This window comes from Hyperoodon ampullatus (genome assembly GCF_949752795.1).
Source record: "Hyperoodon ampullatus genome assembly, chromosome: 4".
Lineage (NCBI taxonomy): Eukaryota > Metazoa > Chordata > Mammalia > Artiodactyla > Ziphiidae > Hyperoodon > Hyperoodon ampullatus.
In genome coordinates, this window is record NC_136917.1 from 98130397 (window position 1) to 98155415 (window position 25019).

At 38.3% G+C, this 25019-nt stretch overlaps 1 protein-coding gene across 2 annotated transcripts in view; it reads left to right on the forward strand.

Moving 5' to 3' along the window:
* Positions 1-9045, forward strand: part of PCSK1 (proprotein convertase subtilisin/kexin type 1) — a gene marked incomplete at both ends in the record, with an annotated part of 39540 nt that extends 30495 nt beyond the window's left edge. The window contains 5 exons of one of the 2 annotated variants that reach the window (XM_079702058.1): positions 20-253; positions 3379-3536; positions 4927-5060; positions 6611-6778; positions 8674-9045. In XM_079702058.1, the coding sequence (XP_079558184.1) occupies positions 20-253; positions 3379-3536; positions 4927-5060; positions 6611-6778; positions 8674-9045 (1066 nt within the window). Of the gene's footprint in view, positions 1-19; positions 254-3378; positions 3537-4926; positions 5061-6610; positions 6779-8667 lie in introns of both variants that reach the window. The other variant, XM_079702057.1, reaches the window with a different exon arrangement.
* Positions 9046-25019: the final 15974 nt, after the last annotated feature.

Below are 25019 nucleotides of genomic sequence, written 5' to 3' on the forward strand. Positions count from 1 at the left end.
TGGGTCACTTCCTCTCCAGTCCAAATCTCACCTGGCGAGATATGCAGCACTTGGTTGTCTGGACTTCTGAGTATGACCCACTGGCCAATAACCCTGGATGGAAAAAGAATGGAGCAGGCTTGATGGTGAATAGTCGATTTGGATTTGGGTTGCTAAATGCCAAAGCTCTGGTGGATTTAGCTGATCCCAGGACCTGGAGCAGTGTGTCTGAGAAGAAGGAGTGTGTTGTAAAGGACAATGACTTTGAGCCCAGGTAAGTGTCTCCAGGAATTTTAAACAAATGTGTGCCCAAGGCACTATTTGAGTATGACGTTTGTCACTCTGCCTAATTTTTCTCACCTACCCTTCTGAAGTAGATGGAGATGGCATTTGTCAGTGTTCCCTGTGTGTCCATGAGGAATCACAGAGATCAAAGATTTGCAAATCGTGTTAACATGTTTGTATTTTCCTCTCATAGCCTACCAACCAGATAGCAGTAAGTTAATGTGCACAATTGATTTATATATCACTAAGAAAAATCATTGCCAGTTAAACTATTACCAACCATCAGTTCTTTAATATTCACTCCAAATTCAAAGATGTTAAAATGGTTTTTTTAATGCATCTTAGAAATGATGAAATGCAGTACTTGCCAACCAGTGTTACCCCAAACCTATTTCCAAAAGAACCTCGCTTCATGCCACAGTGCTTTGTGATTCATGACTTTCCTTCCGTGAAGGATCTTTTATCATATGGCTTTCAATTAGACTACACCTCTCCCACTACATCTAGCCACGGAAGCAGAATCTCGTATCAAGGCAACTGCAATTGTACTGAAGACCCACTCACACAAAATATCCAAGGGTGGGAGGCTTGGAGGGCCTGCATTAAGGAGAGAAAATCATTTCTTAAGAGGGTATATTTCAGTATTGGACCACTTTTTGATGGCTATAAGGCAAATCTGCTTGAATTCAATGCCACGGCAAATAGCTTGTATTTAAGTATCTGTGTCTTCCTTAACATTTTTTTTCCTTTTTTCCCTTTTTATTTTATTGTGTTAAGAAGTCTTAACATGAGATCTACCCTCTTAAATTTTAAGTGTACAATACATAATTGTTAACTATAAGTACAATGTACAACTGATCTCTAGAACTTATTTATCTTGCTTAACTTAAACTTTATGCCCAGTGATTAGGAACTCTCCATTCCCCCCACAAGCCTCAGGCAACCAACATTCCACTCTTTGACTCTATGAATTTGACTATTTTAGATACCTCATATAAGTAGAATCATGCAATATTTATCTACCTCTGACTGCTTTATTCACTCAGCACAATGTCCTCAAGTTGTATCCATATTGTCACATAAAGCAGAATTTCCTTCTTTTTTAAAGCTAATATTCCATTGTATGTATGGAATATTACATATTCTTTATCCATTCATGTGTTGATGAATTTCTAGGTTGTTTCCAGGTGTTGGCTACTGTGAATAATACTACAATGAACATGGGAGTGCTAATATCTCTTTGAGATCCTGGTTTCAATTCTTTTGATAAATATCCATAAGTGAGACTGCTGGATCATATGGCAGTTTTATTTTTTTTACAAAACTTCATACTGTTTTCCATAGTGGCTGTACCATTTTGCACTCCCACCAGTTGTGCAAGGGCTCCAATTTCTCCACATGCTCATCAACAGTTGTCTTTTTTTTTTTTTTTAAGTAATAGTCATCTGACTCTTGACAGGTGTTTCTTTTTTGGTTATTTTTTTTGCGGTACGCGGGCCTCTCACTGTTGTGGCCTCTCCCGTTGCGGAGCACAGGCTCCAGATGCACAGGCTCAGCAGCCATGGCTCAGAGACCCAGCCGCTCCACGGCATGTGGGATCTTCCCGGACCAGGGCACGAACCTGTGTCCCCTGCATCAGCAGGCGGACTCTCAACCACTGTGCCACAAGGGAAGTCCCTTGACAGGTGTTTTGATGTGGGTTTTGATTTGCATTTCCCTGATGATTAATGATGGTAAACTTTTTTTTTTTTTCACATACCTGTTGGTCATTTGTATGCCCTCTTTGGAGAAATGTTGATTTAGGTCCTTGGCTCATTTTTGAATCAGGTTGTTGGTTTTTTTTGCTATTGAGTTGTAGGAGTTCTTATATATTTTAGAGATTAACCCTTTATCAGATATTGTCTACCATTCTGCAGGTTGCCATTTCAGTTTGATTGTTTCCTTTGCTGTGCAGAGGCTTTTTAGTTTGATGTAGTCCTACTCGTTTATTTTTTGTGTGTATGCTGCCTGTGCTTTTAATGTCATATCCATTAAATCACTGCCAAGACCAATGTCATGAAGCTTTTTCCCTATGTTTTCTTCTAGGAGTTTTACAGTTTCAGGTCTAATGGGTGCGTTTATTTCTGGGATCTCTATTCTGTTCTATTGGCTTGCAGTTCTGTCTTTATGCCAGTACTATACTTTTTTTCTTTTGAAGTATAGTTGATGTACAATATTATATAAGTTACAGATGTAAAATATAGTGATTTACAATTTTTTAAGTTTATACTCCATTTATAATTATTATAAAATATTGGTTATATTCCCTGTGTTGTACAATATACCCTTATACCTTATTTTATACCTAAGAGTTTATACCTCTTAACCCCCTACCCCTGTATTGCCCCTCCACTTCCCTCTCCACACTGGTAACCACTAATTTGTTCTCTATATCTGTGAGTCTGTTTCTTTTTTGTTATATTTACTAGTTTGTTGTGTATTTTAGATTCCACATATAAGTGATATCATACAGCATTTGTTTTTCTCTGACTTATTTCACTTAGCATAGTACTCACCAAGTCCAGCCATATTGTTGCAAATGGCAAAATTTCATTTTGTTTATGGCTGGTTAGTATTCCATCATATGGGTGTGTGTATATCACATCGTCTTTATCCATTTATCTGTTGATGGACACTTAAGCTGCTTCCATATCTTAGCAATTGTAAATAATGGTGCTATGAACACTGGAGTGCATGTATCTTTTCGAATTAGTGCTTTTTTTCCCTTCAGTACCATACTGTTTTGATTGCTGTAGCTTTGTATTATATTTTGAAATTAGGAAGTGTGATTCCTCCAGCTTTGATCTTCTTTCTTGGGGTTGATTTGGCTATTTATAGTCTTTTGTGGTTCCATATAAATTGTAGAATTGTTTTTTTCTATTTCCACAAAAACCTTATCATTTTCTTGTGCATTAAAATTACTTTATACCTAATCCTGAATTGATTTCTACTCGTAATAGAGAGAGACAACAAGCCTAGCTGAGTATCTCCTTAAGAGTGTTGTGTATGTATTTCCATAAAATGCAAGGAAGAAGAGATATACTTTGTTCAGTGATGATTCTTTAATGTATTTAGAGCCCTGAAAGCTAATGGAGAAGTTATCATAGAAATTCCAACAAGAGCTTGTGAAGGACAAGAAAATGCTATCAAGTCACTGGAACATGTGCAATTTGAAGCAACAATTGAATATTCCCGCAGAGGAGACCTTCATGTCACCCTCACTTCTGCTGCTGGTAAATTTCAAAAAAAAACCACAAAAAACAAAATTCAATTTCTTCTAAATTATGTGTTTAAATTTTTCAGTATAAATTAAATGATTTCAAATCAGTGATTGATTTTTCTTTATATATAGACCTAAGTCTTCCCATAGATACTTTCAGGTCTTAAAATATATGCTTGTTTGTTTGTTTGTTTTGCATCAGAACTCTGCTCTGCTCATTCAAACTGATCCTTAGATAAGCAAAGAATGAGGCCTATTCAAATAATACCAATTAATAAACCCTTCTGAGTTATGCATTTTCAAACTGTGCTCATTATCCCAGGTCACTTATCTATCATTCATTTCTCTCAGGTAACACATTAGTGAAAGTTACTCTAATAATTAAGCTGACAGATATATCAGTCTCATCCAAGGAATTAAGTGGAAAAACTGAGAATTCTGATCCATGAAAGAGAGTTGAGGAGACTAACAAATTTTTCCACAATTATATGATTGAGGCATATGATATGATATATGGGCATTTGTCCTTTCCTGAAAGGTTACTAAGTCAGACAAGATCATAGATGGTAAAGAGCTTGTGAAACATAAACCACGATCCAACCAGGAGAAGCTGTCCTGATCCTTTTTCATGTTTTAGTAGGATTCAACTGACTAAATTTAATTCCTATAAGTGATGTATGAGAAAGATGAACTATCTCTATAATGCCCTTCCAGGATATGAACTTCCTAGAGGTTTGGAGTAAGTTCTGTTAATTCTGGAATTACACTTCCTTAATACCTTGGAATTGGCTGGAAATATTGGCAGAATGCTTTTTCATTAATGGCCCTATAGTTCACTTGATACTTTCTCTTAAAAATATTATTTATTGATCTATAGAACTTGGATTTGAAAATTTAGAGTAACTACTCTTACTAGTAAACTACTCTTAATAGTAGCTTTTATATGACAAGAGATTAAATTATATATGGCTTTATTTTATTATGTCTATGCTACATTATAGACTCAGGCACCTATTAAATTTTCAAAACTTCCTCTTAAATTTCAAAATGATAGTTCCATTAATATGTATGTTAGGTCTTTGATGCTCTTCTTTAATGTAGTTCATAAACATAGTTCTCTGAGTTCTCCTTATTCAGATAAACCTTACTCAATATATTCATCCATTATTTATTTTTCTACAGTATTTATTGACAACTTATTATATGTCAGGCAATGCACTAAGTACTGTGAATAAAAACTTTTTTATTTCCTGAGAATGTCTCCATCCTAGTATTATACTCAAAGGGAAAATTAAGAGGGCTAGTTTTTCCCGGCTTCCATTTTCAGTTATCAAATGCTAAAGTGTGCCTACTATCAGATCTGTTAGGACATTTGTTAATTTGTGATTCTTGCATGAAAACAGGAACCAGCACCGTACTGTTGGCTGAAAGAGAGCGGGATACATCTCCTAATGGCTTTAAGAATTGGGATTTCATGTCTGTTCACACGTGGGGAGAGAATCCCATAGGCACTTGGACTTTGGGAATTACAGACATTGTAAGTATGAATGAAAGGATATAGAACCACAAGCTCACTTTTAAACACTCTGAAGCTGTTTTAAAGTTAGTGCATAAGAAAGGGCCCAAAGGAAATCTGATCACTCCTTATGGAGGTAAGGAGAAAGTTTAGTGTTTCAAGCTCTGCCCACTTGGCTATATAGAAAATAAATTTTAAAAAATTAGGCACCAGCCATATAAGAAGGAAGAAAAGATATTTTGATACACAATGTGACAGACTGTGGGGCAAATCTAAGTATACCCATGTCAGAACACAGCCAGCCACATGACCTACTCAGCCACCAGAATCAGCTGTATTCTCAACCATAGTTAAATGCTACACCAACTTTGCTATGACACTCTGCTGGGGTCATATGACAGAACTCTTACCAATATTTACTGCAGTGGCTATTTAAAAGTAGCTTACTTGTTAGATAACATATCTTATTTAATATGACTTTTTTGGTTTTGTTTCAGTTATGAAACAAAAGCATTTCTCAGTTTTCTTTCTGTTTGCTAACACTCTGATTTTCTTCTATAATTGTAACACACTGTCCCAAAAATAAAGTGTCTGAGCAAAAAGCCAAGTACAGTTGAATTATTTATTTTTATATCATTTCTCCAGCATTTTCTATAGGTGAGCATATAAATGAATGGTTTTTCAGGCCCAAGTTATTCTGAGTTAGCAGTGTTATAAGTACCAGTAGCACCAGATTCAATGTCTAGATAACTTTTTTAAAATAAATGATTTTAAATTCCTGGAGATGTTAATTAAATTAATAAAAATTCTACAGTCATTGTTACTTTTTTTTCTCTGAGAATAGCTTTCAGCTAAAGACTGCTAAAATTGTGATTTAGCAATGGAAGTTGTAAAAATTTCTGCTCTCATAGGGAGAACAAGAAAACGTTCTTAGTTTATGGCCCTGTTCCTGACCTTGGCTTCCATTCTTTAACTCAGTTTCACCATAAGGAAACTAAGAAAATCTGTTTACCAAGATGGGACTATTTTATACCAAGTCTGCAAAATCTGACTCTACAATTTTAGATTTTTTTAAAGATATTTTAGATTTTTTTAAAAGATATTTTAGATTTCAGCATTATTTTTAACATAATTGTTGAGCCTGTGAAAATTATTACTCTTCCCATAAATATACAGTTCTTAAGGACTGCTTAAGGCTGAAGGCTATTTATATGACTCTGCAGACTTTTTTTTCCCCCCAATGGAATGTTTCTACAAGTTGATAATTGATAAATATAATTCTCATTATATAAGATACAGCCAACTTTTCAAGGACACACCCAGTATAGAAAAGAAGGTTCACGTAGAGTTCTCCTTTTTTAATTGAAGGCAATTAATCAGTTTTTAAATCTTTGAACCTGTCAACTATCTATTTTCATAGGAAGAGTGAGTCCAGTGATTCTTGTCTTTGTACCCAGAGCTCTACACATAAAATGCACAGAATTTTAAAATTAAACTATAAAATTTAGCTATTTTGAAGGAGTTTATATTGCTCAGAATATACACTAAAATTATGTATGCTTACTCATTAGTCTGGAAGAATGCAAAATGAAGGAAGAATCGTGAACTGGAAGCTAATTCTGCATGGGACCTCTTCTCAACCAGAACACATGAAAGAGCCCCGAGTGTACACGTCCTACAACACCGTTCAGAATGACCGAAGAGGGGTGGAGAAGATGGTGGATTCGGGGGAGGTCTGTGTGGCTCTGTTCTTACTGGCATGTTCTTTTGTGAACTGTAGTAGACAATGTAGTGGGTGAAGCTGCCCCTAACTTTTAGGCAGGAAGTGAATCAAACATGGGTTGGGAGGAAAGGGAGTAGGAGTAAACTGTTTACTTTCCACAGGAAATTGTTTCATTCATTTATTCTTTTATCTGAAAGTTAGAAATTAAAATGAATGAATTCAAAATTATTCAGTTCTCTAACATGAATTTTATCCATTTATAACAATATCAAATTTTAAAGAGAGCTGTCTTTTTGTATGATCACATATAGCCAACATTTGTATTGCACCTAGTTTGTAAGCATTTTTCACATTGTCTCATTTAACTTATAATCCTTGTAACCTAGAAAGGATAGACCTCAATATGTCCATTTTACAGAAAGAAGACCAAGACTCAACTGACCAAATCATGCAGGCTTCTCTTTACTAATTCCTTAACTGACACTTCTTGGCAACTCCAAGGGGAGCTATAGAATCACAGTTTCTCTCAGAAAATTGCCAAGGAAAGCTAAAGTCAGTCAGTTACATTCCTAGGTCTCAGCCTACTGAGGCTGCTGGCTTCTCCCTTATCAGATGGTGGGAAGAAAGCACATTTTCTTTATCTCTGTATCCCCCAGGCCTCTAGCACAGTGCCTCAGATGTAGTAGGTAGGTTATCAGAATCTCCAGAATGTCCTTTCCTGAATAGGTCTGGCTCTGTGACAGGTGTTTTGGAAGGTACAAAGACATTATTTACTCAAGAAATTTATAAACTAGCTGTGAGAAGGCCTCAGCTCATATTATGGCCCCATTTACGTTCTGCGGAACAGCTTTCCTCTGGGACTCCGCCTTGGAGGCCTCCTCTTCCCAATTCTGGAGGCAGGTGGGCCTTGTGGGTATTTCTTCCTCCAAGATTCCTTAAGGGGTATTAACAGGACCATTTGGCTGTTAAAATACTGAAATGCTTCCACAACCGTTGACAAAGAGCCACTTCTCTGATTTCTCCAGTTCCCCCCTTCCCCGCCCACCACCCCAGTCTCTCCCCAGGCCCTTCTGACAACTCAGAGGCTGAAAGGGCAGCTCCTGACAGAGCAAGAGGCCTCTAGAAAGCTATTCCCACAGGACAGCACTGTTGGCACCTCTATACGAGTTATTACCTATTTTAATATCAGCTCCTTCCCAAAACATGGGTGGGAGGAAAGGGAGTGGGAGTGGTAAACTGATTCTTTTCCATAGGATGAAACCCTACTATCTTTTTTTTTTTTTTTTTTTTTTTTGCGGTACGCGGGCCTCTCACTGTTGTGGCCTCTCCCGTTGCGGAGCACAGGCTCCGGACGCGCAGGCTCAGCGGCCATGGCTCACGGACCCAGCCGCTCCGTGGCATGTGGGATCTTCCCAGACCAGGGCACGAGCCCGTGTCCCCTGCATCGACAGGCGGACCCTCAACCACTGCGCCACCAGGGAAGCCCCCTACTATCTTTTAAAATTTATTTTTTCATCCAGAATTCAGACATTAAAATTAATGAATTCAATATTGTTAAATTCCCTAACTTGAATTCTACTACAGCAGGCTGACAAGTGAAGGAGACAGATAGGTATGAGCGCTTACATACATCATCTCGTTCAGTCTTCAAAACCACCAGAAATAGAGGGATTCTTATTGCCATTTTACAGGAGAAGTTCACGGAGATTAAAAAGGTGCCAAAGGTGCCTCAGTAAATGAGAAAATGAGGATTGAACTCCGAGATAGTGTGATTCCAAGCCTTGTGATCTCTCTGCTCCCCAGACTGCCTCTCGAGGGGCAGGCAGTGGGCGTGTGCTGCAGCTGGCTTGCCTGCTCCTAAATAATGAGCCTTCTCCCCTTTGCCGGTGGCTTTCTGTGTTTCAGGAACAGCCCACACAAGAGAACCTGAATGTGAACACTCTGGCATCCAAAAGCCCCAGCAGCAGCGGTGTGGGGGGCAGAAGGGATGAGCTGGCAGAGGGAGCCCCTTCTGAGGCCATGCTACAACTCCTACAAAGCGCTTTCAGCAAAAACTCACCCCCAAAGCAATCACCAAAGAAGTCTCCAAGCGCAAAGCTCAACATCCCCTACGAAAATTTCTATGAAGCCCTGGAAAGGCTGAACAAACCTTCCCAGCTTAAAGACTCTGAGGATAGTCTGTATAATGACTACGTTGATGTTTTCTATAACACGAAACCTTACAAGCACAGGGATGACCGGCTGCTGCAAGCTCTGGTGGACATTTTGAGGAAGGAAAATTAAAATGAGTGGTGGTCCTAAGTTGGAAATAGTCATGCTTTTTCCTTCCCATTAGATATTGCCTGTGTCTGAAGTGCTTGTTGTCATTGATTCTTCTGCTTGTAATATCCTTTGCGGTACTTTTTCTTTTTCTCTCCAACCTGGATAGTTGAAAGCTATGAGCTCAAGCAGTAAATCCAACTTCCTGAATTGATTATAGCTCTTTCAAAACACATCTTCCCTGCCTGCACAAGTCAAATGTTTTGTTCTTTCTGGAGCCACGGTTCACACGTGGTCCTCATACCACATGAGAATGCCTCCTCAGGCCTCCCATTGCATGTCTGAAAAGAAAAGGCATAACCTGGGCAACAGTTAATTTGAAAAAGTAATCTGCAAAAAATAAGAGGAAGGAAGACTATTCTTAACAGCTTGTCCTCTGTCTTTGCCATGTGGTGATTCAAATTTTGATGCCAAAGAAAGGTTTGGAAAGTCTCTAATGAAGGAGTTCACAATCAGACTCACACCCTGGGTCTTTCTACTCCAAAGTACTGCTCATTCAGGAAGTGGCCATTAGATCATTCTGGGGAAAGGCTGGGTTATTTAGATCCAGAAACAGGCCTCAAACCCTGCATTTTCTGGTTTGAGCAGTTTTAGATCATTTTTCGTTGCTTGGTGTGCCATGGAGAGGCCTCCATGGATCTAAAGGTGACTGTGACTCATGCTGTGAGCTCTGGCCTTCCTCTCTTCCTCATTACCTTCTCCTTTCTCAGCCACAAACTAAATACTGAGAGAGCTACTGATACCACTTTCTTAGAACAAACTTATACTTGGGACTTGGCAAATTCCTAATCATAATATTTTTAATAGTCATAATAGGAAACCACTCATAACATGGAAAACCAATAACAGGAAAATATTCATAATAAGGAGAGCCAGTGGGAGGTTTCATTTGTTTTTTAAATTATGTTCATTAGAGCAGATTTTTCTGGATCTTTGAAACTGAGTGTTCATTCCTTGACACTAAAGGCCCTTCTCCAGTCTTATAGATGATAGTATCCAAATTCTCACCAAATTGTTTCCAAGCTTCAACTCAGAGGACACAAGCTGGCAGCCTAAAGTCTAGATTTTGTTTGGCATGTTAAATGTTTTAAATATGTGAGTGATTATTGAAAATATGAGATTTCACATAAAACCTAATTCTCAGACCCATCTTCCCTCATTGCAACAGTTGGTTGGAGCTGAGTAGCAGCTGCCCAGCTAGACTTGAACACATGCCCCCATGATACCCTGTTCTGTGCTGCTTATCATGGGCACCTTACAGGTCAGCATTCAATAGGCATTTGATTTTACCCTTTCCTGCACTAATGAACATGTACAAAGTGTAAATGCATTAGGAAAGAAATATCCCCAACTTCTTTCAGGTAGGACCTGTATAATAATCAATAATTATAAGAATCTGTCATGATCTAATTTATAGGCAAAAAAAAAAAAAAGGTATTTGAGACCCCTGAAAGTAGCTCTGAAATCTTGTTTGACTTATGTGTTTAATCTCACCTTACCCAGATGCTCATTTATACTAATTCATTAACTGCCAATCCCCTCACTTCCCACTCCCTATATGCTCACAAAGGTTCCAGTCACCTACAATACTGGCATTCTCCCACTGAGTTTGCTGTTTGCAATTCTTCCATGAAGTCTGAACTTCATAAGGCCACACATGCACTGGACCAGGAAGAGAACTACATTGAACTAGATCAGGAAAAGAACCCTAGAGTCTGTCACTTGCTTTAAAGTGTGTTTGGTAAGACAAACTTTCACCCTCAATTCTACCATTTGAATTTGTGCAGAATGAGGGTATTTCCAGAGCAATATCCATGATGCATCTAGGATGTTCTCCTGAAAGAATTGCAGTATCACTCTGTCCTTGGAAGTATCACATGTTGTTTGATACATAGTGTTAGATAGAATTTTGAAAATTTCTGCACATCAAAAAGTATTAAATAAAGCTGAAAAGTACCAGAGAGTTATTAGATCAATTTTCAACTAAAAAAATAAAGCTAAGGCCCAGAGAGGCCAATTAACAGTAAAAAATGAAAACTCATCCTATCCCCATTCCTAACCTAGTGCTAATTGTATGAAGCTTTCTTTTTCATTCTTCTGACAGTATCTTTTCCTGGTTAAAACCCCAACCAACCATTGGATTGTAGCCAAAGTTTCAATCAAGAGAAGCTTTAATGTTTAAATAAAGTCATGTTTGAATGTTTCCAACCTGGAACATACTGGTCAGACATAAAATATTTTTGTCAGTCTTTCTTACTGCCTGTGTGGATTTTTGTGAAAATGTAGAAAAGGAAACTTATATAATATTTCCCTCAGAATTTTAAACTATATTTTCTTTACAGGTATTTATAATGCTTTACCAAATGCTTTTATCAAACAGAATTTTAAAAGGCATAATAAATTATATCAAAAAACAAAATTTTCCTGAGAATAAGAGAGTTTCATCCAATAAAATATTTTTGAAAGGCATGTTCCTCTGTCAGTGAAAAAAAAAGTGTAATATATACGTGTTGTGGTATTAAAAATGACATTTGTCTAGTAGCCTAATATAATGTGTAGCTGAGTTTAATATGTATGATCTTAGCATTTTTAAAGGAACTCCCACATTATATACTTGATGTATTAACTAGAATATGTACAATATGCTTATAAATCAAAAGAATAAATGGTTTCTCACAAAGTCAAAAAAAAAAAAGCTTATGTTTCCAACAAAAACAGGACCTCCTTCTCTTACTTATTATATTTCCCAAATGAACTGTAAAAAGGAAAAGATGAAGGTTTACATTAAGAGTTAAATGGGCTTTCTTTCCTTTTTTATTAATTATTCTTCTTCTTTATTTTTTGGCTTCACCACAGGGCATGTGGGATCTTAGTTCCCCGACCAGGGATTGAACCCAAGCCCCGTGCAGTGGAAGCGCATAGAGTCTCAACCACTAAACCACCAGGGAAGTCCCTAAATGGGCTTTCTTGATGGTAATTTAAGAATCTGCTTAAATAGGTATATTTCATTTTCCTTTATAGCCCCGTCTTTCACTGTGTGAGTTGTATGATTGAGCATTAACTAAAGTGTTGAGGGAAAAACAGAAAACAAAAAAACAAAAACCCCGAACTACAGGGACTGCATGTGAGAGAAGTCATTTGCAACAGTTCACTAATCATGACATTGTTTATAGGCCAGATTACAGCAACTAAGCATTAACTCCTTCCCAGAGGGCCCCTCATTAGAAGCCCCCAATTCCTAACTCTGATCTCCTATTCTCAGGCCCATTTTTCTCTCCTGCTTCAAACCTTCATTCCAGGAATTTCCACCCACCATTTCAGAATCTGACCTCTTCCTACTGGGGGGTGGGAGGGGGAGTGTTGGTTTTCCCCCAGACCCCATTCCTTCCCCCTAAGTTATCAATACTCAGTAAAACTAAAATAATTTTTCAAGAATTCCAGAGGATTGTTCAACTGGCTTTTGTCCTCCATATCCAGCCATCTTCAAAGTCTTCCCACCAGGAGGGTTGAAGATATATCTCTGTTTTCTTTTGAATGCCCATTTGGTAACTATTGGACTAACCATGTGCAGGTTGTGAGTACAAACACAAATACACACACATGACTCAAGGACAGACATTAATTCTTAAATATAAATGTAAACCCATAAGGAGGAAGAGTAATGTTTTCCTAACTGCCTCATAATTTTACAAGGCTATATAGCACTAATACACACAATGATGATTATTCACTCTACTCTTTCTGTCTCAGTGGACAGAGTGTACTTTCCTGGCCTATGGATGCTAAGCTTGATCTGCTTTGGTCAATGAAATATTAGTGAACGTGGTGCAAGTAAGGGCCCTAAATCTGCTCACAGTTTGGCTTGGCACTTACTTTTCAGTGGTTCAGTGCTATGAGAAGAGTATGTTCCTGGGAGCTATTCCCCCTTCAGCCTGTTTCCAGAACAGATGTATATGGAGCAGATCCACATTCTGGAACAAAACCCAACCATCTCACAGCATGAACCAGAGCTGTCCAGATGAGTGCAGCCTAAATAAACTGAACTTGTCACCTTGGCAAGTTGAATTGAGAATAAATGCTTGTTGTAAGCAACTGAGTCTTCAGGTAGTTGATTACACAGCCTTACTATATCAACAAAACTAATAAAAGTTCCATTTGTTCATTCCACTACCAATACCATCCCTTTCAAATTGTGCCTTCTTGAGCCTAGAGTACAAAAAAAGAGCCAGTATTAAGCCATGCACCTCTTAATGCTGATCCAATAGATAAACAAAGACCCTGCCCAAGCTTAGCTCCACCTGGAAGCAGAGCCTCAGATAATGAACAACTGCATACAGGTAGTCATTTAGGAGGTAATAGCCAAGAGCAAAAATGACTCTCACATAACTCTCAAGGAGCATGGAGTAACACTGATCAGCACAAGACTTCCCAAAGACTAGGATGGATGTTTCAGCTGACAATGGCATTGGTAGAAGGTAGCTCAGAGCAGACACCTATGCTCCCCTCTCTCCCCCATCCCTACCCCATCCAATGCCTTCATAGTCCACCAGCTGCTCTCAGAAGCAACCCCAGCATAAGGGAAGAAAACTTGATTGGCTGAGATCAAGTTGACACCACTTATTAGAAAGGCAACTTTCAACATAAACAAAGTTCTGTTACAAAAAAAAAATGAAGTAACTTTTGCTCACTTGGGTTTTGGCTTGCAATTTGTACATCTGTACAATTTGTGTTGCCTGTGTATTGCTACATGTAGATATTAGGTAAGCACTAATCTATCATCGGTGTATGGACAAAGAGGTGACTATGGTCATTATGTGTCCACCATTCTCAGGGCATGTGCAAGGGAGGCAAAAATCACTTTCTATACGGGACCTCTATGATACGTGCTCCTTCCAGACAACTTGCCTGGAACTCCACAAAGGACTTTCACTCTCATCCACACCCACATACCCTCCACTTCCACAGAAGCCCATATTGTAGGTATTTTCACTGAATATTTACCTGGGGAAGGGGCCACAGTCTCAAAAAGGGTCTTTTTCATAGGAGAAGGTAGGGGGAAACATTCTCAGGTCTGTTCCTGCAGTGCTGTCATGACTATTCCCTTCCATCGTCATTTCCTTTATCCCTGTCCCTAGTAGCCCTAACAGCAGATGATTTATAAATCTAGATGCTGCTTTGATGTGAGGAGAGTAGCCTCTATATCTGGTTCTGCCTTCAATCCTTTAGAGTTACTTCTGGCATCATCATTATTAAAGGGCAAGAAAAGTCTGAAAATGCAACAGCAACACAAAGTGGCTAAAGGTATAGGTTCTTGAGTCAGCCACAAGTGAATTTGAATTCTGGCTCTACAATGTCCCAGCTGTGTGCCCTTGAGAAGGTTACTTCACCTCTCTGGCTCTTGTTTCTTCATGTATGACAATGAAGTCTACTGCTCATAGGTTCACTGTTAGAATTAAATAAGATAATGGAGATAAATAATTTAGTATGGTTCTTGACCTAATAAATATTCAATAAATTTTAGTTTTTATAATTAGTGAGACTGTTACTCTTATTATTACTGTGGTGCTGTGAAAAGAAAATGGACATTAAAGCCAAATAGATTTGAATTTGCAGCTCTTACCTACAAATTCAAGAAAGGAGAAAAAATTAGAATGAAGAAGATGGAAATACGGTAAATTATTACTGGTCAAGGTGATGTTGCCTTGGAAATTGTCATTCCAATGGGAACCTTCTTCTCCTAAGGCAATATTGGAAACCATTTAATTGTAGCCAACGAAGATTGGACTGCAATGAGAAGTCAGTGTCAAAGTGACAGTTAAGACTCAGACAGCAGTTACCCAAGGCCAAGGAAAGCCACAGGTGACATGTGAAGAGAAAGGAGATGAAGAAATAAAGAAATCATTTGCTACATTTTGTCTTATGTCCAATCACTTTTTCTGTGTGCAATGAGTCAGAGTTTTCAAATGCAAACATTTTATAAAGCATTGAGAAATGTTGATACTAACAACAATGAAAAACTATATCTGCAGCACAGTGCATTGTTTAGTTGAATTCTCACAAAAATTGTAAAAGAAATAGGAGATAGATAATATGAGTGTCCTTATTTTGTAGATTAGAGAATTGAGGCAGAGAGAGGTACTGTGGTTTGTTCAAGGTCACACAGATAACAAGTAGTAGAGCTGAGATTTTAACCTGGCAGTAATTCCAGACCCCAGGCTATGCCTTATATTAGAAAGACAAAAAGGTGACATAGATTTGAGAAAATATTTATAGTATGGGAATCAAATGAATAGTATGTGTCTTAGTTCTCTTCTATTAGAATTAATAGAAATAGCTTTAAGTGAACATTTACTACATGATAAGCACATAGGTTCTATATTTTCACAATGATGAGATAATAATTCACGAGAATGGATGTACTATTTCTAATGCCTGCATTATGCTACAAGGGAAATGTTTTTCCAGATATTGAAAATGAGATTCAGAGAGGTTAAGTCACTGACCCAAGGTCACACAGCTAAGCCAAAATTTTAAAACTGGTCTATCTGACCCCATCTTTTCACTATGCCATCCTGTTTGACTTTTCAGTTGTACTTCCAACTTTCAAACTGATGCCTCAATAGACAATCTTATGCTTCCAGAAACAACTAGATAGATTTTATACTGCTTCTTTACTTCAAATTTTCAAATCTCAATAAATTTAAAACTGGGAGAGGCAGTTGTCTTTATCAGTAATCACTTTATGACCTATCTTGAAATGAACCAAAGCTCTTCTCTTAAGAGAGCAACAGTCCAATCCAATAACTCAGGCATCCTTTGGATCAAGAATCAACTCCACATGAATTTATGTGTAGTCCAGACCAAGGGCTGCCAAAACATATTGAAAATGGATGTTATTGGTCTGGGCATGATCTCTAGGACTTTTCTACTATGTTGGGCCATTTTATTTGCCCTTCCTGCCTTGATGCTGATGTACCTTTTTTCCCTGAAAGTGTATTCTTCAGCATATTAATCAGTGGCGTGTGTGTGTCTGTGTGTGCTAAAAAGGGATTCCCTGATCATGTACAGTTGTGAAACAGTGCATGAAAAACTGAGTTTTTTTGTATTCCCTTATTGTAGGAGTTCTCAGAAGTCCTCTCGATACAATGCTGTGCATTCTAACTCTTCAAGAGGCAGATGTACTTCTCCAGACAGAATCCCTTTTTCCTGGACCGTCTTCCAGGACCAGTGTTCTCTCAGCTCACTTGGGGAGGCATGACCTTCCAGCACACTACCTCCAGTTAATACTTTCCCAGCATGATTCTGGGTTCTATCAGAGGTAAGGCTTACAATCACCACATGCCTGATTCTTTCTGAGACTCTACAGCTCATGCCTTCTCCTTGCCTCAGTACAAAGTGCTACAGCACCCGTCAGCTGACAGAAAACGTGTGCCAACTGTTATCAATGAGGAGATGAGTCAGAGCCTACCCACAGTGATCCCTGGGGAGAGCTGGAACTCATCTTCATGAGGGGAGACAAGTGAGATGTGAGAAAAAAAGAGGGAACCTACCCAGTCACTCATGTCCATAATAGATAGAGTGGGCATCGTCCCAATTTGTTGAGTACAGCTCAGTTTATCTCTGTTGTCCAAGCATAAATTATTATTTCAAAAGTACCTTGTTGGACGATAACTGTATTTTGTTACTAGAGCATGGGTGTGCATTGCCTTCTTGGCTCACAGATGATAATGCACTTGCCTAAATTGTTTTCTGCCCAACACAATCAGAGAGTCTCAGAATTAGAAGGGATCGTCTATTTTTCTATCCAACCTCCTACACTTGAGAGAAATGCTGTGAAGGATTCTGGGGAAAGTGTTGGCCCTCAATAAAGAGAGATGCAGGGGGCTTCCTTGGTGGCACAGTGGTAGAGAGTCCGCCTGCCGATGCAGGGGACACGGGTTCGTGCCCCGGTCTGGGAAGATCCCACATGCCGTGGAGCAGCTGGGCCTGTGAGCCATGGCCGCTGAGCCTGCGCGTCCGGAGGCTGTGCTCCACAACGGGAGAGGCCACAACAGTGAGAGGCCCGCGTACCGCAAAAAAAAAAAAAAAAAAAAAAAAAAGAGAGAGATGCAGGAAAGGAAGCCCCTCCTCTTCCTCATCCAGACCTCATTGTGCTCTGCATGCAATGTCTCTGGACCTTTGCCAGCCATCTTGGACCTTCCTTTATATAGGAAATCAATTCCTGGAGGAGCGCCACAATTTCGTAAGCTTCAGGTCTGATAAAATCTGGACTGGCCTGCTGATCATCTCCCTGATCTAAGTTAACAAGTCTGTGAAGTCTACACCACAGGTATCTTTCAAATCTACCCACTTTTCTCCATCTCCTACCCACTATCCTGGTCCACACTGCCATCTTCTTTCAACAGAGTTCTCCCTCATGTCCTTTCATACTGTGATTTTTCTGAATTGTATATCTTACCACATCACTCTCTTTAAATCCTACTGGATTTAGGATAAGACCAAAATGCTTAACCTGGTTCTGAAGCTCTGAAAAATCTGGCCCTAACCTGTCTCTATAGCTTCATGCAACTTACTGCCTTACTTGCTCTCTGGGTGTAATGTAGCACACTGGCCCTCTTTCTTTTACTGCAATGCCCCAAGTTAGTCATGACTACGTGCTATTCTGCCAGAAGTGCTCTTTCTCAATTTATTTTCTAGTTAATTCTTTTCTATTTGCCCTTCACAGATTAATTTAAAAATTCCTTCCTTAAGATATGGGGATATAGGTATATACATAGCTGATTCAATTTGTTATAAAGCAGAAACTAACACACCATTGTAAAAAAATTACACTGAGAAATGTGTCCTGTTTCTGAAACTAGTGGCTTCAAATGTCAAGGAAGACACAGGACACCTTGGAGACTCCAGCCAGGCTTTTAAGAACAGGGGCTTTGTAAAGTCCTCACTTGGGCACCTTATGATCAGTCAACTGACCAAACCAGAAAGTGCCTGAACTACAGAAGGAGGAAACTTCAGGGTACAAACCACAGAGAAGTGGACTGTTGTAGAGACCTTCAAGATGGTGGAGGGGTTAGAAGTGGAGATCAACTTCCTCCCCACAAATACATCAGAAATACATCTGTATGTGGAACAACTCCTACAGAACACATACTGAACACTGGCAGAAGAACTCAGACCTCCCAAAATCCGTGTGGCTGATGGGGCCTTGGTGCTCCGGCTGGGTGTCAGGCCTGAGCCTCTGAAGTGGGAGAGCCGAGTTCAGGACATTGGTCCACCAAAGACCTCCTGGCTCCACATAATATCAAATGGCAAAAGCTCTCCCAGAGATCTCCATCCCAACACTAAGACCCAGCTCCACTCAAAGACCAGCAAGCTACAGTGCTGGACACCCTATGCCAAACAACTAGCAAGACAGGAACACAACCCCACCCATTAGCAGAGAGGCTGCCTAAGATCATAAGAAGGGAACAGACACCCCAAAACATACAACCTGACATGGTCCTGCCCACCAGAAACACAAGATCCAGCCTCATCCACCAGAACACAGGAACCAGTCCCCTCCACCAGGAAGCCTACACAGCCCACTGAACCAACCTTAGCCACTAGGGGAAGACACCAAAAACAACAGGAACTATGAACATGCAACCTGAGAAAAGTGTGCCAAACAGAGTAAGTTAAGCAAAATGAGAGGACAGAGAAACACACAGCACATGAAGGAGCAAGGTAAAAACACAACAAACAAATGAAGAGGAAATAGGCAGTCTACCTGAAAAAGAATTCATAGTAATGACAGTAAAAATGATCCAAAATCTTGGAAATAGAATGGAGAAAATATAAGAAATGTTTAACAAGGATCTAGAAGAACTAAAGAGCAAACAAACAATGATGAACAATGCAACAGATAAAATTAAAAATTTTCTAGAAGGAATCAATAGTAGAATAACTAAGGCAGAAGAACGGATAAGTGACCCGGAAGATAAAATAGTGAAAATGACTACTGCAGACCAGAATAAAGAAAAAAGAATGAAAAGAACTGAGGACAACATTAAACACACCAACATTCAAATTATAGGGGTCACAGAAGAAGAAGAGAAGAAGAAAGGGACTGAGAAAATATTTGAAGAGATTATAGTTGAAAACTTCCCTAATATGGGAACTAAAATACTCAGTCAAGTCCAGGAAATGCAGAGAGTCCAATACAGGATAAATCCAAGGAGAAACACATCAAGACACATACTAATCAAATTATCAAAAATTAAATACAAAAAATATATATTAAAAGAACAAGGGAAAACCACCAAATAACATACAAGGGAATCCCCATAAGGTTAACAGCTGATCTTTCAGCAGAAACTCTGTAAGCCAGAAGGGAGTGGGAGGACATATTTAAAGTGATGAAAGGGAAAATCCTGCAACCAAGATTACTCTACACAGCAAGGATCTCATTCAGATTCGACAGAGAAATTAAAAGTTTACAGACAGGCAAAACCTAAGAGAATTCAGCACCACAAAACCAGCTTTAAAACAAATGCTAAAGGAACTTCTCTAGGCAGGAAACACAAGAGAAGGAAAAGACCTACAATAACAAACCCAAAACAATTAAGAAAACGGTAATAGGAACATACATATCGATAATTACCTTAAATGGAAATGGATTAAATGCTCCAACCAAAAGACACAGACTGGCTGAATGGATACAAAAACAAGACCCATATATATGCAGTCTACAAGCGACCCACTTCAGACGTAGGGACACATACAGGCTGAAAGTAAGGTAATGGAAAAAGATATTCCACACAAATGGAAATCAAAAGAAAGCTAGAGTAGCAATTCTCATATCAGACAAAATAGGCTTTAAAATAAAGACTATTATAAGAGACAAAGAAGGACACTACATAATGATTAAGGGACCAATAGAAGAAGAAGATATAACAATTGTAAACACTTAGGCACCCAACATAGGAGGACCTCAATACATAAGGCAAATGCTAACAGCCATAAAAGGGGAAATCAACACTAACACAATCATAGTAGGGGACTTTAACACCGCACTTTCACCAAAGGACAAATCATCCAAAATGAAAATAAATAAGGAAACACAAGCTTTAAATGATACATTAAACAAGATGGACTTAATTGATATTTATAGGACATTCCATCCAAAAACAACAGAATACACTTTCTTCTCAAATGCACATAGAACATTCTCCAGGATAGATCACATCTTCGGTCACAAATCAAGCCTTGGTAAATTTAAGAAAATTGAAATCATATCAAGTATCTTTTCTGACCACAACACTATGAGACTAGATATCAATTACAGGAAAAAAAATCAGTAAAAAATACAAACACATAGAGGCTAAACAATACACTACTAAATAACCAAGAGATCACTGAAGAAATCAAAGAGGAAATCAAAAAGTACCTATAAACAAATGACAATGAAAACACGATGACCCAAAACCTATGGGATGCAGCAAAAGCAATTCTAAGAGGGAAGTTTATAGCAATAAAATCGTGCCTCAAGAAACAAGAAACATCTCAAATAAACAACCTAACCTTACACCTAAAGCAATTAGAGAAAGAAAAACAAAAAAACCCCCAAAGTTAGCAGAAGGAAAGAAATCATAAAGATCAGATCAGAAATAAATGAAAAAGAAATGAAGGAAACAATAGCAAAGATGAATAAAACTAAAAGTTGGTTCTTTAAGAAGATAAACAAAATTGATAAACCGTTAGCAAGACTCATCAAGAAAAAAAGGGAGAAGACTCAAATCAACAGAATTAGGAATGAAAAAGGAGACATAACAACTGACACTGCAGAAATACAAAAGATCATGAGAGATTACTACAAGCAACTATATGCCAATAAAATGGACAACCAGGAAGAAATGGACAAATTCTTAGAAAAGCACAATGTTTGGAGACTGAACCAGGAAGAAATAGAAAATATAAACAGACCAATCACAAGTACTGAAATTGAAACTGTGATTAAAAATCTTCCAACAAACAAAAGCCCAGGACCAGATGGCTTCACAGGCAAATTCTATCAAACAATTAGAGAAAAGATGACACCTATCCTTCTCAAACTCTTCCAAAATATAGCAGAGGGAGGAACACTCCCCAACTCATTCGATGAGGCCGTCACCACCCCGATACCAAAACCCGGCAAAGATTTCACAAAGAAAGAAAACTACAGGCCAGTATCACTGATGAACATACATGCAAAAATCCTCAACATAATGCTAGCAAACAGAATCCAATAGCACATTAAAAGGATCATACACCATGATCAAGTGGGGTTTATTCCAGGAATGCAAGGATTCTTCAATATATGCAAATCAATCAATGTGATAAATCATATTAACAAATTGAAGGAGAATAACCATATGATTATCTCAATAGATGCAGAAAAAGCTTTCGACAAAATTCAACACCCGTTTATGATAAAAACCCTCCTTAAAGTAGGCACAGAAGGAACTTTACCTCAACATAATAAAGGCCATATATGACAAACTCAGAGCCAACATCGTCCTCAATGGTGAAAAACTGAAACCATTTCCACTAAGATCAGGAGCAAGACTAGGCTGCCCACTCTCACCACTATTATTCAACATAGTTTTGGAAGTTTTAGCCACAGCAATCAGAGAAGAAAAAAAAAATAAAAGGAATCCAAATCAGAAAAGAAGAAGAAGTAAAGATGTCACTGTTTGCAGATGACATGATACTATACATAGAAAATCCTAAAGATGCTACCAGAAAACTACTAGAGCTAATCAATGACTTTTGTAAAGTAGCAGGATACAAAATTAATGCACAGACATCTCTTGCATGCCTATACATTAAGGATGAAAAATCTGAAAGAGAAATCAAGGAAACACTTTCATCTACCATTGCAACCAAAAGAATAAAATACCTAGGAATAAACCTACCTAAGTAGACAAAAGACCTGTATACAGAAAACTATAAAACACTGATGAAAGAAATTAAAGATGATACAAACAGATGGAGAGATATACCGTGTTCCTGGATTGGAAGAATCAACATTGTAAAAATGACTATACTACCCAAAGCAATCAACAGATTCAATGCAGTCCCTATCAAACTACCAATGGCATTTTTCACAGAACTAGAACAGAAAATTTCACAATCTGTATGGAAACACAAAAGACCTCGAATAGCCAAAGCAATCTTGAGAAAGAAAAGCGGAGCTGGAGGAATCAGGCTCCCTGACTTCAGACTATAGTACAAAGCTACAGTAATCAAGACAGTATGGTACTGGCACAAAAACAGAAATATAGATCAATGGAACAAGATAGAAAGCCCAGAGATAAACCCACACACATATGGTCACCTTATCTTTGATAAAGGAGGCAGGAATGTACAGTGGAGAAAGGACAGCCTCTTCAGTAAGTGGTGCTGGGAAAACTGGACAGCTACATGTAAAAGAATGAAATTAGAACACTCCCTAACACCATACACAAAAATAAACTCAAAATGGATTAAAGACCTAAATGTAAGACCAGACACTATAAAACTCTTAGAGGAAAACATAGGCAGAACACTCTATGACATAAATCACAGCAAGATCCTTTTGGACCCACCTCCTAGAGAAATGGAAATAAAAACAAAAATAAAGAAATGGGACCTAATGAAACTTAAAAGCTTTTGCACAGCAAAGGAAACCATAAACAAGAGGAAAAGACAACCCTCAGAATCAGAGAAATTATTTGCAAACGAAGCAACTGACAAAGGATTAATCTCCAAAATTTACAAGCAGCTCATGCAGCTCAATAGCAAAAAAACAAACAACCCAATCCAAAAATAGGCAGAAGACCTAAATAGACATTTCTCCAAAGAAGATATACAGATTGCCAACAAACACATGAAAGGATGCTCAGCATCACTAATCATTAGAGAAATGCAAAACAAAACTCCAATGAGGTATCACCTCACACCAGTCAGAATGGCCATCATCAAAAAATCTACAAACAATAAATGCTGGAGCGGGTGTGGAGAAAAGGGAACCCTCTTGCACTGTTGGCGGGAATGTAAATTGATACAGCCACTATGGAGAAGAGTATGAAGGTTCCTTTAAAAACTAAAAATAGAACTACCATATGACCCAGCAATCCCACTACTGGGCATATACCCTGAGAAAACCATAATTCAAAAAGAGTCATGTACCACAATGTTCACTGCAGCTCTATTTACAATAGCCAGGACATGGAAGCAACCCAAGTGTCCATCGACAGATGAATCGATAAAGAAGATGTGGCACATATATACAATGGAATATTACTCAGCCATAAAAAGAAACGAAATTGAGTTATTTGTAGTGAGGTGGATGGACCTAGAGTCTGTCATACAGAGTGAAGTAAGTCAGAAAGAGAAAAACAAATACCGTATGCTAACACATATATATGGAATCTAAAAATAAACTTTTTAAAAACATGTTTCTGAAGAACCTAGGGGCAGGACAGGAATAAAGTAGCAGACGTAGAGAATGGACTTGAGGGTACGGCGACAGGGAAGGGTAAGCTGGGATGAAGTGAGAGAGTGGCATGGACATATATACACTACCAAATGTAAAATAGATAGGTAGTGGGAAGTAGCTGCATAGCATAGGGAGATCAGCTGGATGCTTTGTGACCACCTAGAGGGGTGGGACAGGGAAGGTGGGAGGGAGACGCAAGAGCGTGGAGATATGGGGATATATGTATATGTATAGCTGATTTACTTTGTTATAAAGCAGAAACTAAGACACCATTGTAAAGCAATTATACTCCAATAAAGATGTTAAAAATAAATAAGTAAAAAATAAACATTCCTTCCTTGGTGTAGACTTTCTGACCATTCTGTCAGATTAATTTAGAATCTCTGATATATGCTCCCATACAGCATTCATCACAAAGGCAATCATGTACATAATTAATTATTTAGTGGCTGTCCCCATGGTTGGGATGTAAGTTCCACTAACATCTCTCATATTAACTGATACATCCTCAAAGATTAGTACAGTGTCCTATTCAAGAAGGTGAATACTCAATAAACATTTAGGAAATGTTTTGTTGAGCATTTGGTTTATCTGCAGGGTGATGATATTCTTTGGAAACTAGAAATTAAGGAGCCAAATTCATACCTCTCAAGCATCACAGATAGCTCGTGCTAGCATTTCCTTCCTATAGATGCAGCATAGGTACCAACTCCAAGCTGAGTGAAGCTGAGGTAGTTACAATTCTGATTCTGTCACTTACTAGCTGGGTGACACTGAATAAATGGATCTTCCTAAGTTTTAGTTTCTTCATCCGTAAAACGGTGAGAGTAATTATACTTACCTCATAGGTTGATTATTTACTTTTCAGCACATATTTTTAAAACATCTACTATATGTCAGACACTTTGATAGAGGCTAGAAATAGAGTAATGTGCTACATGGACAAAGCATCTGTCCTTCTAGACACTGTTTGTATTCATTTTGTATCCCCAACTCTAGCACAATGTCTGGTATATAATAGTTTAATATGTACTTGTTGAAGTATCTAATATAGTTCTTTATTTTTCCTACTCATTTAAAGTACAGTTGAGATAAAAGTGCCAATGAGTAAAAGTAGGGCAGAAGAGTCATGGCTGATATCCATGGAGGACTCACTGGGTGGCAGGCAGGATGCTGAACATGGTACATGAATTGTTTCACTTAATCTTCATTCAATGATGTAGATTCACTTAGTATTATCCCCATTACATAGAAAGGGAATTAGAGCACAGACAGCTGATGTCACTTGATCAAGGTCACATAGCTAATAAGTGGTGAAGATGCATTTGAGCACAGGTGACTTCACTGTACTGACAGTAGCTTAAGTTATATCAAACTAGCTGAAAATACAGAGTCCCAAGGAGAGAGGAAATGAGATAAATTCAAAGCTCAGAAAAAGAAA